The sequence below is a fragment of the Haliotis rufescens genome, unplaced genomic scaffold, assembly GCF_023055435.1.
Source record: "Haliotis rufescens isolate VD_foot unplaced genomic scaffold, xgHalRufe1.0.p SCAF_8, whole genome shotgun sequence".
Lineage (NCBI taxonomy): Eukaryota > Metazoa > Mollusca > Gastropoda > Lepetellida > Haliotidae > Haliotis > Haliotis rufescens.
The window spans coordinates 53,627,831-53,645,163 of record NW_025964372.1 but is presented as its reverse complement, the minus strand read 5'-3'; the positions used below and the strand labels follow the sequence as shown (position 1 = coordinate 53,645,163).

The 17,333-nt window shown below is 46.9% G+C and overlaps 1 protein-coding gene across 2 annotated transcripts in view; it reads right to left on the bottom strand.

Moving 5' to 3' along the window:
- Positions 1–885: 885 nt before the first annotated feature.
- Positions 886–17,333, bottom strand: part of LOC124127787 (probable ATP-dependent RNA helicase DDX31) — a 36,023-nt gene continuing 19,575 nt past the window's right edge. For both annotated transcript variants that reach the window (XM_048388983.1, XM_048388984.1), the window contains 6 exons: positions 16,432–16,491; positions 11,091–11,281; positions 8,015–8,093; positions 2,169–2,265; positions 1,572–1,743; positions 886–1,077 (listed from right to left, as the gene is read on the bottom strand). In XM_048388983.1, the coding sequence (XP_048244940.1) occupies positions 948–1,077; positions 1,572–1,743; positions 2,169–2,265; positions 8,015–8,093; positions 11,091–11,281; positions 16,432–16,491 (729 nt within the window). In that variant the 3' untranslated portion in view covers positions 886–947. The remainder of the gene's footprint in view (positions 1,078–1,571; positions 1,744–2,168; positions 2,266–8,014; positions 8,094–11,090; positions 11,282–16,431; positions 16,492–17,333) is intronic.

Genomic DNA, 17,333 nt, shown 5'->3' with positions numbered 1-17,333 from the left:
AGGACCTGGGTGTCAGTCACATCTGTTAAAAGGACCTGAGTGTCAGTCACATCTGTTACAAGGCCCTGCGTGTCTGGTCTCATCTGTCACAAGGACCTGGGCGTCTGGTCTCATCTGTTACAAGGACCTGGGTGTCAGTCACATCTGTTACAAGGACCTGAGTGTCTGGTCTCATCTGTTACATGGACCTGGGTGTCAGTCACATCTGTTACAAGGACCTGGGTGTCAGTAACATCTGTTACAAGGACCTGAGTGTCTGGTCTCATCTGTTACAAGGACCTGGGTCTCAGTCACATCTGTTACAAGGACATGGGTGTCAGTCACATCTGTTACAAGGACCTGAGTGTCAGTCACATCTGTTACAAGGACCTGAGTGTCTGGTCCCATCTGTTACAAGGCCCTGGGTGTCAGTCACATCTGTTACAAGGACCTGGGTGTCAGTCACATCTGTTACAAGGACCTGGGCGTCTGGTCTCATCTGTTACAAGGACCTGGGTGTCTGGTGTGTGTGTGTGTATGTATGTATGTGTGTATGTAGGTAGGTAGGTAGGTAGGTAGGTAGGTACGTACATATGTACGTATGTATGTGTGTATGTATGTATGTAGGTAGGTAGGTAGGTAGGTATGTAGGTAGGTACGTACGTACGTACGTACGTACGTATGTATGTATGTATGTATGTATGTATGTATGTATGTATGTATGTAGGTAGGTAGGTAGGTAGGTACGTACATATGTACGTATGTATGTATGTATGTATGTATGTATGTATGTATGTATGTAGGTAGGTAGGTAGGTAGGTACATACATATGTACGTATGTATGTATGTATGTATGTATGTATGTATGCATTGATTAGTGCAATGATTACTAGAGAGACCATGATGTTCTATTAACAAGGATCTTTATTTACAATAACTGAACATGGTGGCTGCCGAACAACATTCATTTATTTTGGCCCCTTGATTTTCTTCTTCTTGTTCTTTTTCTTCTTAGGGCCTAAGCGTTTTGCCTTAGTCTTTGTGAAGCCGCTGTCAAACTCAGACACCTGCAGCTTCTTCCTTCGAGGCGCCCCAGGGCTGTCAACAAAATGGTGACACTAAAATAATGACAGGACACAAGTCTCAACAGTGACAGTGTTACACCATCATCAAAAGTGAGAGTGACTGTTTGCTTTGTTTTGTTTGTTTGTTGTTTAACGCCTCACTCAGCAATATGCCAGCTATATGACGACGGTCTGTAAAAAAATCAAGTCTGGACCAGACAATCCAGTGACTGACATAATGAGCATCAATCTACACAAAAGAGATACGAAGACATGCATCAATCAAGCCAGCGAGCCTGACCACCTGATCCCGTTAATCGCCTCTTACCCAAAGAATAGTCACCTTTTACGACAAACATAGGTTGCTGAAGACCTATTCTACCCCGGATCTTAGTGGGGGGCTGTTTGCTGCACACACAGTATTTGGCCAGGGAGACCAGTATGTGATATCAAACATAAAATTATATTTCCTACATCATGTTAAATATCTCTCTATCATGTATCTTTATCAAAGGCAACGTGACCCACCGCTGCTTGTGTTTCTTGATGTCACGGTGTCCCGCCCGGTCTCCGATACCACCAGGTGCCTCGCGCAGGCCAAACATTTTGGCAACATGGCCGAGGTGAAGGTCATGGATCTTCAAGATGGACTTGAGGTGTTGAGGATATGTGGCATATGCCCTGATGAATGACTTGAACCCTGGAACAGAGGTCAAGGTCACTGAACAAGGTTGTAGAAGGAGGTCAGGAATGTGACTAACAGGTCATATAATGCTCCACTGTTCAACAGTTAATTTCATCGGAACCCGTTGCCTTACATGCCCAAAAAAAATCACAAATGATAAAGCACAATAAGTGATGCAGGATAAGTAAAATGTTACATAATCAGAGTCTTGTGTTAATTTTTTATACTTATCCTGTATTACCCAAGGGCCTCCTGCGACTAATGTCTTCCTCCCACGGAAACATCAGCCCTGAGGGACGTTTGAGGACAATAATGACATATAGGGGGCGAGTCTATAGTCAGAGCAATGTGCAGTGCAGGAGAAGTGACACATAGGTCATGAAAGAGTGAACATCCACTCAGGCCTCACACCAAGCAAACCTGATTGAACTCCTTGTTACCTCTCCGAGCCAGGCTGAGCATCTCTTCGTGTCCCTGGACCGAGTTCTCGAACCTCATCTGCAGGTGTGTTGCACTCTCCACCAGATCCCGGGGCCTCTACAACACAAGCATCCGGGTAAGTGTAGGGAGTTTTATGAGATAAATATACCATACTTTTTATGTAGAGCGAAACTACCTGAAGACTTAACTGCACTAAATTAAGTTTGTGTTCAACTTAGTGTGGATAAATCCACACATAACCATGCTCTATACTGAAAACAGTGTTTCCTCCATTCTACCATGATGACATTAAACATAAACTCTTCGGTGTCAGCGGGGATAGGGAGTGGAGCAACTATTGCGAGTGGGTTATCTATCTGAAGAAAAAAACTGATATCCTATAAACAAATTATAATACTTGATACTTGATACTTGACAAGATACGCAACGGCCCACAATGTTGGACAAGATAAGCAACGACCCACACTGTTGGACAAGATAAGCAACGACCCACACTGTTGGACACGATACGCAACGACCCACACTGTTGGACAAGATAAGCAACGACCCACACTGTTGGACACGATAAGCAACGACCCACACTGTTGGACACGATAAGCAACGACCCACACTGTTGGACAAGATAAGCAACGACCCACACTGTTGGACACGATAAGCAACGACCCACACTGTTGGACACGATACGCAACGACCCACACTGTTGGACAAGATAAGCAACGACCCACACTGTTGGACAAGATAAGCAACGACCCACACTGTTGGACACGATAAGCAACGACCCACACTGTTGCAGAAGATAAGCAACGACCCAACCAGTTTGACACGATAAGCAACGACCCACACTGTTGGACACGATAAGCAACGACCCACACTGTTGGACACGATAAGCAACGACCCACACTGTTGGACACGATAAGCAATGACCCACACTGTTGGACAAGATAAGCAACGACCCACACTGTTGGACAAGATACGCAACGACCCACACTGTTGGACAAGATACACAACGACCCACACTGTTGGACAAGATAAGCAACGACCCACACTGTTGGACAAGATAAGCAACGACCCACATTGTTGGACACGATAAGCAACAACCCACACTGTTGGACACAATAAGCAAAGACCCACACTGTTGGACACGAAAAGCAACAACCCACACTGTTGGACACAATAAGCAACGACCCACACTGTTGGACAAGATAAGCAACGACCCACACTGTTGGACACGATAAGCAACGACCCACACTGTTGGACACGATAAGCAACGACCCACACTGTTGGACACAATAAGCAAAGACCCACACTGTTGGACACGATAAGCAACGACCCACACTGTTGGACAAGATAAGCAACGACCCACACTGTTGGACACGATAAGCAACGACCCACACTGTTGGACACGATAAGCAACGACCCACAATGTTGGACAAGATAAGCAACAACCCACACTGTTGGACACAATAAGCAACGACCCACACTGTTGGACAAGATAAGCAACGACCCACACTGTTGGACACGATAAGCAAAGACCCACACTGTTGGACAAGATAAGCAACGACCCACACTGTTGGACACGATAAGCAAAGACCCACACTGTTGGATACGAAAAGCAACAACCCACACTGTTGGACACAATAAGCAACGACCCACACTGTTGGACACGATAAGCAAAGACCCACACTGTTGGACAAGATAAGCAACGACCCACACTGTTGGACACGATAAGCAAAGACCCACACTGTTGGACAAGATAAGCAACGACCCACACTGTTGGACACGATAAGCAAAGACCCACACTGTTGGATACGAAAAGCAACAACCCACACTGTTGGACACAATAAGCAACGACCCACACTGTTGGACACGATAAGCAACGACCCACACTGTTGGACACGATAAGCAACGACCCACACTGTTGGACAAGATAAGCAACGACCCACACTGTTGGACACGATAAGCAAAGACCCACACTGTTGGACAAGATAAGCAACGACCCACACTGTTGGACACGATAAGCAAAGACCCACACTGTTGGATACGAAAAGCAACAACCCACACTGTTGGACACAATAAGCAACGACCCACACTGTTGGACACGATAAGCAACGACCCACACTGTTGGACACGATAAGCAACGACCCACAATGTTGGACAAGATACGCAACGACCCACACTGTTGGACACGATAAGCAACGACCCACACTGTTGGACAAGATAAGCAACGACCCACACTGTTGGACACGATAAGCAACGACCCACACTGTTGGACAAGATAAGCAACAACCCACACTGTTGGACACAATAAGCAAAGACCCACACTGTTGGACACGAAAAGCAACAACCCACACTGTTGGACACAATAAGCAACGACCCACACTGTTGGACAAGATAAGCAACGACCCACACTGTTGGACAAGATACGCAACGACCCACACTGTTGGACAAGATAAGCAACGACCCACACTGTTGGACACGATAAGCAACGACCCACACTGTTGGACACGATAAGCAACGACCCACACTGTTGCAGAAGATAAGCAACGACCCACACTGTTGGACACGATAAGCAACGACCCACACTGTTGGACAAGATAAGCAACGACCCACACTGTTGGACAAGATAAGCAACGACCCACACTGTTGCAGAAGATAAGCAACGACCCACACTGTTGGACAAGATATGCAACAACCCACACTGTTGCAGAAGATAAGCAACGACCCACACTGTTGGACACGATAAGCAACGACCCACACTGTTGGACAAGATAAGCAACGACCCACACTGTTGCAGAAGATAAGCAACGACCCACACTGTTGGACAAGATATGCAACGACCCACACTGTTGGACAAGATAAGCAACGACCCACACAGTTTGACAAGATAAGCAACGACCCACACTGTTGCAGAAGATAAGCAACGACCCACACTGTTGGACAAGATAAGGAACGACCCACACTGTTGGACAAGATAAGCAACGACCCACACTGTTGCAGAAGATAAGCAACAACCCACACTGTTGGACAAGATAAGCAACGACCCACACTGTTGGACACGATAAGCAACGACCCACACTGTTGGACAAGATAAGCAACGACCCACACTGTTGGACACGATAAGCAACGACCCACAATGTTGGACATGATAAGCAACGACCCACAATGTTGGACATGATAAGCAACGACCCACAATGTTGGACAAGATAAGCAACGACCCACACTGTTGGACACGATAAGCAACGACCCACACTGTTGGACAAGATAAGCAACGACCCACAATGTTGGACATGATAAGCAACGACCCACAATGTTGGACAAGATAAGCAACGACCCACACTGTTGGACACGATAAGCAACGACCCACACTGTTGGACACAATAAGCAACGACCCACACTGTTGGACACAATAAGCAACGACCCACACTGTTGCAGAAGATAAGCAACGACCCACACTGTTTGACAAGATATGCAACTACCCACACTGTTGGACACGATAAGCAACGACCCACACTGTTGGACACAATAAGCAACGACCCACACTGTTGGACACAATAAGCAACGACCCACACTGTTGCAGAAGATAAGCAACGACCCACACAGTTTGACAAGATATGCAACTACCCACACTGTTGGACACGATAAGCAACGACCCACACTGTTGGACACAATAAGCAACGACCCACACTGTTGCAGAAGATACGCAACGACCCACACTGTTGGACAAGATACGCAACTACCCACACTGTTGGACACGATAAGCAACGACCCACACTGTTGCAGAAGATAAGCAACGACCCACACAGTTTGACAAGATATGCAACGACCCACACTGTTGCAGAAGATAAGCAACGACCCACACAGTTTGACAAGATATGCAACGACCCACACTGTTGCAGAAGATAAGCAACGACCCACACTGTTGCAGAAGATAAGCAACGACCCACCCAGTTTGACACGATAAGCAACGACCCACACTGTTGGACACGATAAGCAACGACCCACACTGTTGGACAAGATACGCAACGACCCACACTGTTGGACAAGATACGCAACGACCCACACTGTTGGACACGATAAGCAACGACCCACACTGTTGCAGAAGATAAGCAACGACCCACACAGTTTGACAAGATAAGCAACGACCCACACAGTTTGACAAGATAAGCAACGACCCACACTGTTGGACACGATAAGCAACGACCCACACTGTTGCAGAAGATAAGCAACGACCCACACAGTTTGACAAGATACGCAACTACCCACACTGTTGGACAAGATACGCAACGACCCACACTGTTGGACACGATAAGCAACGACCCACACTGTTGCAGAAGATAAGCAACGACCCACACTGTTGGACACGATAAGCAACGACCCACACTGTTGCAGAAGATAAGCAACGACCCACACTGTTGGACAAGATACGCAACGACCCACACTGTTGGACACGATAAGCAACGACCCACACTGTTGCAGAAGATAAGCAACGACCCACACAGTTTGACAAGATAAGCAACGACCCACACAGTTTGACAAGATAAGCAACGACCCACACTGTTGGACACGATAAGCAACGACCCACACTGTTGCAGAAGATAAGCAACGACCCACACAGTTTGACAAGATATGCAACGACCCACACTGTTGCAGAAGATAAGCAACGACCCACACAGTTTGACAAGATATGCAACGACCCACACTGTTGGACACGATAAGCAACGACCCACACTGTTGCAGAAGATAAGCAACGACCCACACTGTTGCAGAAGATAAGCAACGACCCACACTGTTGCAGAAGATAAGCAACGACCCACACTGTTGCAGAAGATAAGCAACGACCCACACTGTTGGACAAGATAAGCAACGACCCACACTGTTGGACAAGATAAGCAACGACCCACACTGTTGGACAAGATGAGGAACGACCCACACTGTTGGACAAGATGAGAAACGACCCACACTGTTGGACAAGATAAGCAACGACCCACACTGTTGGACAAGATAAGCAACGACCCACACTGTTGGACAAGATAAGCAACGACCCACACTGTTGGACAAGATGAGCAACGACCCACACTGTTGGACAAGATAAGCAACGACCCACACTGTTGGACAAGATAAGCAACGACCCACACTGTTGGACAAGATAAGCAACGACCCACACTGTTGGACAAGATAAGCAACGACCCACACTGTTGGACAAGATAAGCAACGACCCACACTGTTGGACAAGATAAGCAACGACCCACAATGTTGGACAAGATACGCAACGACCCACACTGTTGGACACGATAAGCAACGACCCACACTGTTGGACAAGATAAGCAACGACCCACACTGTTGGACAAGATAAGCAACGACCCACACTGTTGGACAAGATAAGCAACAACCCACACTGTTGGACAAGATACGCAACGACCCACACTGTTGGACAAGATACGCAACGACCCACACTGTTGGACAAGATAAGCAACGACCCACACTGTTGGACACGATAAGCAACGACCCACACTGTTGGACAAGATAAGCAACGACCCACACTGTTGGACAAGATAAGCAACGACCCACACTGTTGGACAAGATACACAACGACCCACACTGTTGGACAAGATACGCAACGACCCACACTGTTGAACAAGATAAGTAACACCCACAGTGTTGGACAAGACGATCACGGAGGCACACCGTGAGTTGAGCAATGGCTGCCCCTATATGAGTTAACTAGATAGCATCCAAATGACAGCAGGAAGTTTGTCATGGTTGGCATCAGTGGGTACATCATACTGAGTTGAAATTGTATCCACATTCGTCAGTCCATACTTTATATAGAGTCCAATATTCTCACCACCTCCCCGTCTGTAGCCAGGTCAGCCATCAGCTTCATCAGGCACGCCAGCACTCTGTTCATCTTGATCTCCTTCAGGCTGAAACAAAGGACTGACCGATCAGATGCTGCATACAAGTATGATGTCATGGTTGTTGAACACCTGGGAAGGAGGTACTGACCTGATGTTGTGTTTGTTGAGCACATGGAGGGAGGTACTGACCTGATGTTGTGTTTGTTGAGCACATGGAGGGAGGTACTGACCTGATGTTGTGTTTGTTGAGCACATGGAGGGAGGCACTGACCTGATGTTGTGTTTGTTGAGCACATGGAGGGAGGTACTAACGTGATGTTGTGTTTGTTGAGCACATGGAGGGAGGTACTGACCTGATGTTGTGTTTGTTGAGCACATGGAGGGAGGTACTAACGTGATGTTGTGTTTGTTGAGCACATGGAGGGAGGTACTGACCTGATGTTGTTTTTATTGAGTACTTGGAAGTATTGACCTGATGTTGTGTTTGTTGAGCACATGGAGGGAGGCACTGACCTGATGTTGTGTTTGTTGAGCACCTGGAGGGAGGCACTGACCTGATGTTGTTTTTATTGAGTACCTGGAAGTATTGACCTGATGTTGTGTTTGTTGAGCACATGGAGGGAGGTACTGACCTGATGATGAGTTTGTTGAGCACCTGGGAGGCACTGACCTGATGTTGTGTTTGTTGAGCACCTGGGAAGGAGGTACTGACCTGATGTTGTGTTTGTTGAGCACCTGGAGGGAGGTACTAACGTGATGTGGTGTTTGTTGAACACCTGGGAAGGAGGTACTGACCTGATGTTGTGTTTGTTGAGCACCTGGAGAGAGGTACTGACCTGATGTTGTGTTTGTTGAGCACCTGGGAAGGAGGTACTGACCTGATGTTGTGTTTGTTGAGCACCTGGAGGGAGGTACTAACGTGATGTGGTGTTTGTTGAGCACCTGGGAAGGAGGTACTGACCTGATGTTGTGTTTGTTGAGCACCTGGAGGGAGGTACTGACCTGATGTTGTGTTTGTTGAGCACCTGGGAGGCACTGACCTGATGTTGTGTTTGTTGAGCACCTGGAGGGAGGCACTGACCTGATGTTGTGTTTGTTGAGCACCTGGAGGGAGGTACTGACATGATGTGGTGTTTGTTGAGCACCTGGGAGGTACTGACCTGATGTTGTTTTTGTTGAGCACCTGGAGGGAGGCACTGACCTGATGTTGTGTTTGTTGAGCACCTGGGAGGCACTGACCTGATGTTGTGTTTGTTGAGCACCTGGAGGTCATGACCTGATGTGGTGTTTGTTGAGCACCTGGAGGGAGGTACTGACCTGATGTTGTGTTTGTTGAGCACATGGGAGGTACTGACCTGATGTTGTGTTTGTTGAGCACCTGGAGAGAGGTACTGACCTGATGTTGTGTTTGTTGAGCACCTGGGAGGTACTGACCTGATGTTGTGTTTGTTGAGCACCTGGAGGGAGGTACTGACCTGATGTTGTGTTTGTTGAGCACATGGAGGGAGGTACTGACCTGATGTTGTGTTTGTTGAGCATCTGGATGGAGGTACTGAACTGATGTGTTTGTTGAGCACCTGGAGGGAGGTACTGACCTGATGTTGTGTTTGTTGAGCACCTGGAGAGAGGTATTGACCTGATGTTGTGTTTGTTGAGCACCTGGAGAGAGGTATTGACCTGATGTTGTGTTTGTTGAGCACCTGCAGAGAGGTATTGACCTGATGTGGTGTTTGTTGAGCACCTGGAGGTACTGACCTGATGTGGTTTTTGTTGAGCACCTGGAGGGAGGTACTGACCTGATGTTGTGTTTGTTGACCACCTGGAGAGAGGTATTGACCTGCTGTTGTCTTTGTTGAGCACCTGGAGGTACTGACCTGATGTTGTGTTTGTTGAGCACCTGGGAGGTACTGACCTGATGTTGCGTTTGTTGAGCACCTGGATGGAGGTACTGACCTGATGTTGTGTTTGTTGAGCACCTGGAGAGAGGTATTGACCTGATGTTGTGTTTGTTGAGCACTTGGAGGTCCTGACCTGATGTTGTGGTTCATGAGCACCTGGAGGGAGGTACTGACCTGATGTTGTGTTTGTTGAGCACTTGGCGGTACTGACCTGATGTTGTGGTTCATGAGCACCTGGAGGGAGGTACTGACCTGATGTTGTGTTTGTTGAGCACTTGGAGGGAGGTACTGACCTGATGTTGTGTTTGTTGAGCACCTGGAGGGAGGTACTAACGTGATGTGGTGTTTGTTGAGCACCTGGGAGGTATTGACCTGATGTTGTGTTTGTTGAGCACCTGGAGGGAGGTACTAACGTGATGTGGTGTTTGTTGAGCGCCTTGAGGGAGCTACTGACCTGATGTGGTGTTTGTTGAGCACCTGGAGGGAGGTCCTGACCTGATGTTGTGTTTGTTGAGCACTTGGAGGTCCTGACCTGATGTTGTGTTTGTTGAGCACCTGGGGGGAGGTACTGACCTGATGTTGTGTTTGTTGAGCACCTGGAGGTACTGACCTGATGTTGTGTTTGTTGAGCACCTTGAGGGAGGTACTGACCTGATGTTTTGTTTGTTGAGCACCTGGAGGGAGGTACTGACCTGATGTTTTGTTTGTTGAGCACCTGGAGGGAGGTACTGACCTGATGTTGTGTTTGTTGAGCACCTGGAGGGAGGTACTGACCTGATGTTGTGTTTGTTGAGCACCTGGAGGTACTGACCTGATGTTGTGTTTGTTGAGCACCTGGAGGGAGGTCCTGATCTGATGTTGTGTTTGTTGAGCACCTGGAGGGAGGTCCTGACCTAATGTGGTGTTTGTTGAGCACCTGGAGGGAGGTACTGACCTGATGTTTTGTTTGTTGAGCACCTGGAGGTACTGACCTGATGTTGTGTTTGTTGAGCACCTGGAGGGAGGTACTGACCTGATGTTGTGTTTGTTGAGCACCTGGAGGTACTGACCTGATGTTGTGTTTGTTGAGCACCTGGAGGGAGGTACTGACCTGATGTGGTGTTTGTTGAGCACCTGGAGGGAGGTACTGACCTGATGTGTTTGTTGAGCACCTGGAGGTACTGACCTGATGTTGTGTTTGTTGAGCACCTGGAGGTAGTCGACTTCTGAGGGAAGCAGGAAGAGGAGTGACTCTCCCTTCGCCCCCGCCCTTGCAGTGCGCCCCACCCGGTGAATGTACTCCGCCTCCTGGGTGGGGATGGTGTACTGAACAATCCACTGTACGTGAGCCAGATGGAGACCTCGGGCCGCCACGTCCTGGGAGAACAATATATATAATAAGTGAAGGTCTTGTGCAACAGTCAGAAACACTACAGCTCTGCCATGGTTTTTATTTATATAATTGGCAGATTTCTCGATATCCGTAGGGGTCATATTTGGATAGAGATGCAAATAATAAAGGTCAAGTAGGGACTACTTTCAGTGTTTATAAACAAACATGGCATCACCCTTGTCATTCGGCGATTGAGTCAGAAATAACCATCGGGAATCTGGAGAAACTACTTGGATAATTGCTATCATTATCAAAAGAATGAGTCAAATCTAAATATTTTTTTACATTTGTATACTTATCCTGCATTACTCCTTAATGCATTCACTGCTTACCTTACGACAAAAGACGGGACAGCGTAACGGCGATGGTCCTGGGTGAAGAAATAAAATACTCTTGTTCATAGTCCCATTTTTCGTGACAACCGTGGCTGTCCTAAGACCTTGATGACCTGAGGTCACCTCTCCACATCACTGCCTGTCGCCGGAGCTTTTTAGAAAAACATATTTTTCATTGCTCATGTTAATAGCTATGGGGCCACTGAAATGCCAAATCTGAGCACTGCCCACTGGCAGTGAACCCCATTGACCTGGAATCTGAGGAAGCTGTGGTCGAAGGGAAGGATAGGTACATACAGGTAGGCCTCCCGCAGATCGAGACTGATCATGGAATCAAACGCCTTCATCCTGGTTCTGAGTAGTCTCAACGTGGTGAGGCAGAAGTATGGTGGACACTTTAGGTAACGTTGGCGGAATACAGAGAGATTGACTGAGTCCTTCAAGAAGATGTGAGAATAAAAGCCCGGTGTTAAAGCTGATGTGTGTACAATCTCTACGGATCTCTTTACCAACAGAATGTCTATGTCTATGTTCGTAAGCTGTTCATTAAACAGAGACGTGGAAGACCAAGGTTGACTTAGCAGTCTGCGCTTAAACTGAGTCCCAAGTGGATAGGGCTAAATCGCAAAGTCTCCGAGTGACAGTTATTTCCCCCAGCGCGGCTTTAAGGTGATTTGGTCAATTTGACGTTGTTGAGAAATCGACTATTGTTTGAAGCTGTTGTCTGTTAGGGTTATCCTCTGACAGATCCTGCTCTACCGCACGTGTTGACGATGCTGGTGCTGATAAAGGTTTTAATACCCATCAAACGTCTGTTTCAGTAAATGCAACTCTGGTATCCTGAACCTTAAGAGAAGTAGGCCTTGACGAAGATGTCATTCTCTGTATATCCTCATCCAAATTATGTGCCTGGTATGCTCAAAAGCATGGATAAGAAATTTATCCTTCATAAACTTGGGTGGCTTAAACAACAGCGTAAGCCTCTGGCTGGAAAAGTCATCCAAAGATCTAATCATATCTGTCATCATCGGGTCGACTGTAGTCGACTGTAATCAACGTAGGATGTGTCCATATTGTGTCTTTTTTTATCAACTCCGTTACATGGGGAAGGCAATCCACCACCCAATCAGGCGCTTGTGCCAAACTGAAATGAGGCGATCCACCACCCAATCAGGTACTTGTGCCAGACTGAAATGAGGCGATCCACCACCCAATCAGGTACTTGTGCCAGACTGAAATGAGGCGATCCACTACCCAATCAGGTACTTGTGCCAGACTGAAATGAGGCGATCCACCACCCAATCAGGTACTTGTGCCAGACTGAAATGAGGCGATCCACCACCCAATCAGGTACTTGTGCCAGACTGAAATGAGGCGATCCACCACCCAATCAGGTACTTGTGCCAGACTGAAATGAGGCGATCCACCACCCAATCAGGTACTTGTGCCAGACTGAAATGAGGCGATCCACTACCCAATCAGGTACTTGTGCCAGACTGAAATGAGGCGATCCACCACCCAATCAGGTACTTGTGCCAGACTGAAATGAGGCGATCCACCACCCAATCAGGTACTTGTGCCAGACTGAAATGAGGCGATCCACCACCCAATCAGGTACTTGTGCCAGACTGAAATGAGGCGATTCACTACCCAATCAGGTACTTGTGCCAGACTGAAATGAGGCGATCCACTACCCAATCAGGTACTTGTGCCAGACTGAAATGAGGCGATCCACCACCCAATCAGGTACTTGTGCCAGACTGAAATGAGGCGATCCACCACCCAATCAGGTACTTGTGCCAGACTGAAATGAGGCGATCCACTACCCAATCAGGTACTTGTGCCAGACTGAAATGAGGCGATCCACTACCCAATCAGGTACTTGTGCCAGACTGAAATGAGGCGATCCACCACCCAATCAGGTACTTGTGCCAGACTGAAATGAGGCGATCCACTAGCCAATCAGGTACTTGTGCCAGACTGAAATGAGGCAATCCACCACCCAATCAGGTACTTGTGCCAGACTGAAATGAGGCGATCCACTACCCAATCAGGTACTTGTGCCAGATTGAAATGAGTATTCCATTCTGTGGAAGAATCTCTCTCTTCGCCTTTAGAATAGTCTGACAAGTCAATGAACGTCAAGATGGTGAACGACTTCTACTCCTATGTGTAGTGCTACCTCTGACTGAGGGCTTAGATAATCTGCCTGGCGAATAAGAGTCATGCGTTGATGTCCAAGTATGTGCAGGCATACTGGCACTACTCAACGATGAATGTGGTGTATAATGACGTACAACAGGTGCATTACATACGCGCTGGCGTAGGTGCTAAGACCTGTGACGTAGATGTAATTGATGCAGACGTAGGCCAGGGCGCAGGATACTATTGCTGGAATATCTTTTACATCCAATTAGTGTTCTGTAATGCTGTTGACGCCTGAGCGTGTATCTGCTGCGCTGGATATGTTGGTACGGCACTAAGCTCATCCTGCGTTGCCTGAGTGGCTAACTGAGACGCAATGTTCAATCGTGTTGGCTGGTACGTTGCTTGGATTTGCACTACCCCCATCAAAGCATCTTGAGACACTGGTGCAGGGGTCACATATGTAGATGTCTCAGGCAGCTGAAAATAAAGGTCGGTTATGATACTCACACAATCCTCTGGATTTGATGTTTATTGGGGGAGCTTGCACTTCAGCAGTGACAGTAACGGCCGACATATTACCTGCCGAAAGATAATGGTTGCACAGTAATGGCCGAACCCTGTCCCTCACTAATCAGCGATTGTGACATCTTCCTAGTCTCACGACGGGATTGCTGCATAATATGTTTTTGAGTGAACCTGCCTATAAGTTGTAAAGCTTGTTGGAGAGAGATTTACGCAAAAGACATTTAGAGTTTGGTGCACAAATTTGCGTGCATGCCAGACAAAGTGAATGAGAATCTTTGGCAGAATGTTTTTGTTTTTTCCAACAACAATTAGCAAAACGAGCAAGCAAAACTTACGCAAAAAAAGACATTTTGATGAAGCGGGACTGGAAGAATGTCGTAGAATTTAATTAATCTATCGGCAAAACTATTGTAGCGAGTTGAAAGTATATTCAATAATTTGTATATACACAACTCAATGTGGCGCCAAAGCTAGTAGTATTTAAGAACACATAAACATGTTGTACGTAGCTGAGAATTGTGAACAAATTGACTTCCCTGGCAGGCAAACAAAGGTAACACAATTCAAAATGGCGGTGAACAAACAGCACGTGGCAGGGAAAAAAACAGGGTCTTTTTACGCCTAAAAAAATCATATAAAACTGCACAACATGGCGACAGTAATATGAAAAGAATACATCACCCATGGCAGATGAATATTTTGGAATTGTAGACGGAAACCGAAGGTCAAAACTAATCCAAAACAAGAGCTCCACTGGTACATGTCTGTGCTGTAGTGCGACAGGCAGTGATGTGGAGACGTGACCTCAGGTCATCAAGATCTTAGGACAGCCTCGGTGGTCACGAAAAATGGGACTACGAAATACAGTAGTTTATTTCTTCACCCATGACCATCGCTGTTACGCTGTCCCGTCTTTTGTCTTAAGGTAAGCAGTGAATGCACTAAGGAGTAATGCAGGATAAGTAAAAAATTCAGTAAGGATGAGAATTTATGGATGAACAACTTCTTTATTACAATTAAGAGCAACGTTTCGGTGTAGGTTCTAACACCGTTATCAAGCAAGTGATATACAGAGTGTGGTTGGCAAGTATATATACAGGTAGGAGGCAATGTTTATACAGTGGAGTAGATATTGTTTTACTGGAGTAGAGAAGCCTGTTATGTACACACAAATAACTTGGGCAGTACAAATTTGAAATTTGAGATAAAAAATCACCAGACATGTTGATTTACCGTTTATATATTACTTTTTTACACCTCAGGATTAAGATTACCAAGTGTATTTTCTCGCAAACTAAGCCAGAAAGAGCAATCAGCTGTACACACGTTTTCTTGGAATCTACCCATGATTCAGTTAAAACTTACCCAATGATAAAACTTTACAGGAATTTGATGCAAGGATCGGGAAAAATTGTATCTGAAACTATTTTCAATAGTGGTAATCTGACCTTGGTTGCTGTGAATAACGGTGAGTTAATGATTAATTAATAATTAATGAAATAAGTTTCAAACATAAGTCCAGATAAGTCCAGATATCGAATGAACACTTTTTATAGCCAGACAGTGTAATTACATGATTAATTGGCATACTTCAGTATGGATTTGTTGACATGGGATTTCCGGTGTTACATGCTCACGGTAAAACATCAAAACTCATTATGGCGTGTATAATGCGCACCCCCTTCTACACAGCTGTGTTTTTGGGGAAAAAAAGTGTGCACTATATGCAAGAAAATACAGTAGGCATATATATAGTTATGCCACTGTATAAGAAACAGGTTTCAGTGGGAACTATGTTGGCTACTGTCACGGTCTGACTGACACATCACCTTTTGACGTAATGTATATTAATGTGCACATTCCAGCAAAACTTGCAATGTTTAGATTATGTTTGTGAGAGATGAGAAGAGATTTTCAAGCACAGAACTGAAGAATGACTCGCTAAATACAATGATTATTCCAAATATAGGATATTTACTATCACCAAACACACTCACATGACAACCTCTATGTACTGAGAGTTGGGCCACACGAAATGTGATCTGTCTCAGTCAGCACAACAAGTACCTGTCACAGATACCTTCACCGAGAGGCAGAGCCCAGATACATCCCAGAGTGCCACTTACTGTGCAGAGTAGGACTCCACGGTCGGACTTGCTGAAAGTCTGGTACACCTCTGTCCTGTCCTGCAACATACAGCAGAGCATCCTCATCAGTCACTTCACTCACAGCCCCTCGATCACATCACCTCACTTACGTCCCCTAGATCACGTCACATCACTCACAGCCCCTCGATCACATCACCTCACTCACAGCCCCTCGATCACATCAACTCACTCACAGCCCCTCGATCACATCACCTCACTCACGTCCCCTAGATCACGTCACATCACTCACAGCCCCTCGATCACATCACTTCACTCACGTCCCCTCACTCACAGCCCCTCGATCACATCACCTCACTCACAGCCCCTCGATCACATCACCTCACTCACGTCCCCTTGATCACGTCACATCACTCACAGCCCCTCAATCACGTCACCTCACTCATGTCCCCTCACTCACAGCCCCTCGATCACATCACCTCACTCACAGCCCCTCGATCACATCACCTCACTCACGTCCCCTCGATCACGTCACCTCACTCACAGCCCCTCGATCACATCACCTCACTCACAGCCCCTCGATCACATCACCTCACTCACAGCCCCTCGATCACGTCACCTCACTCACGTCCCCTCGATCACATCACCTCACTCACAGCCCCTCGATCACGTCACCTCACTCACAGCCCCTCGATCACGTCCCCTCACTCACAGCCCCTCGATCACATCACCTCACTCACAGCCCCTCGATCACATCACTTCACTCATCGTCCCCTAGATCACGTCACATCACTCACAGCCCCTAGATCACATCACCTCACTCACAGCCCCTCGATCACATCACTTCACTCATCGTCCCCTCGATCACATCACCTCACTCACAGCCCCTCGATCACATCACTTCACTCATCGTCCCCTAGATC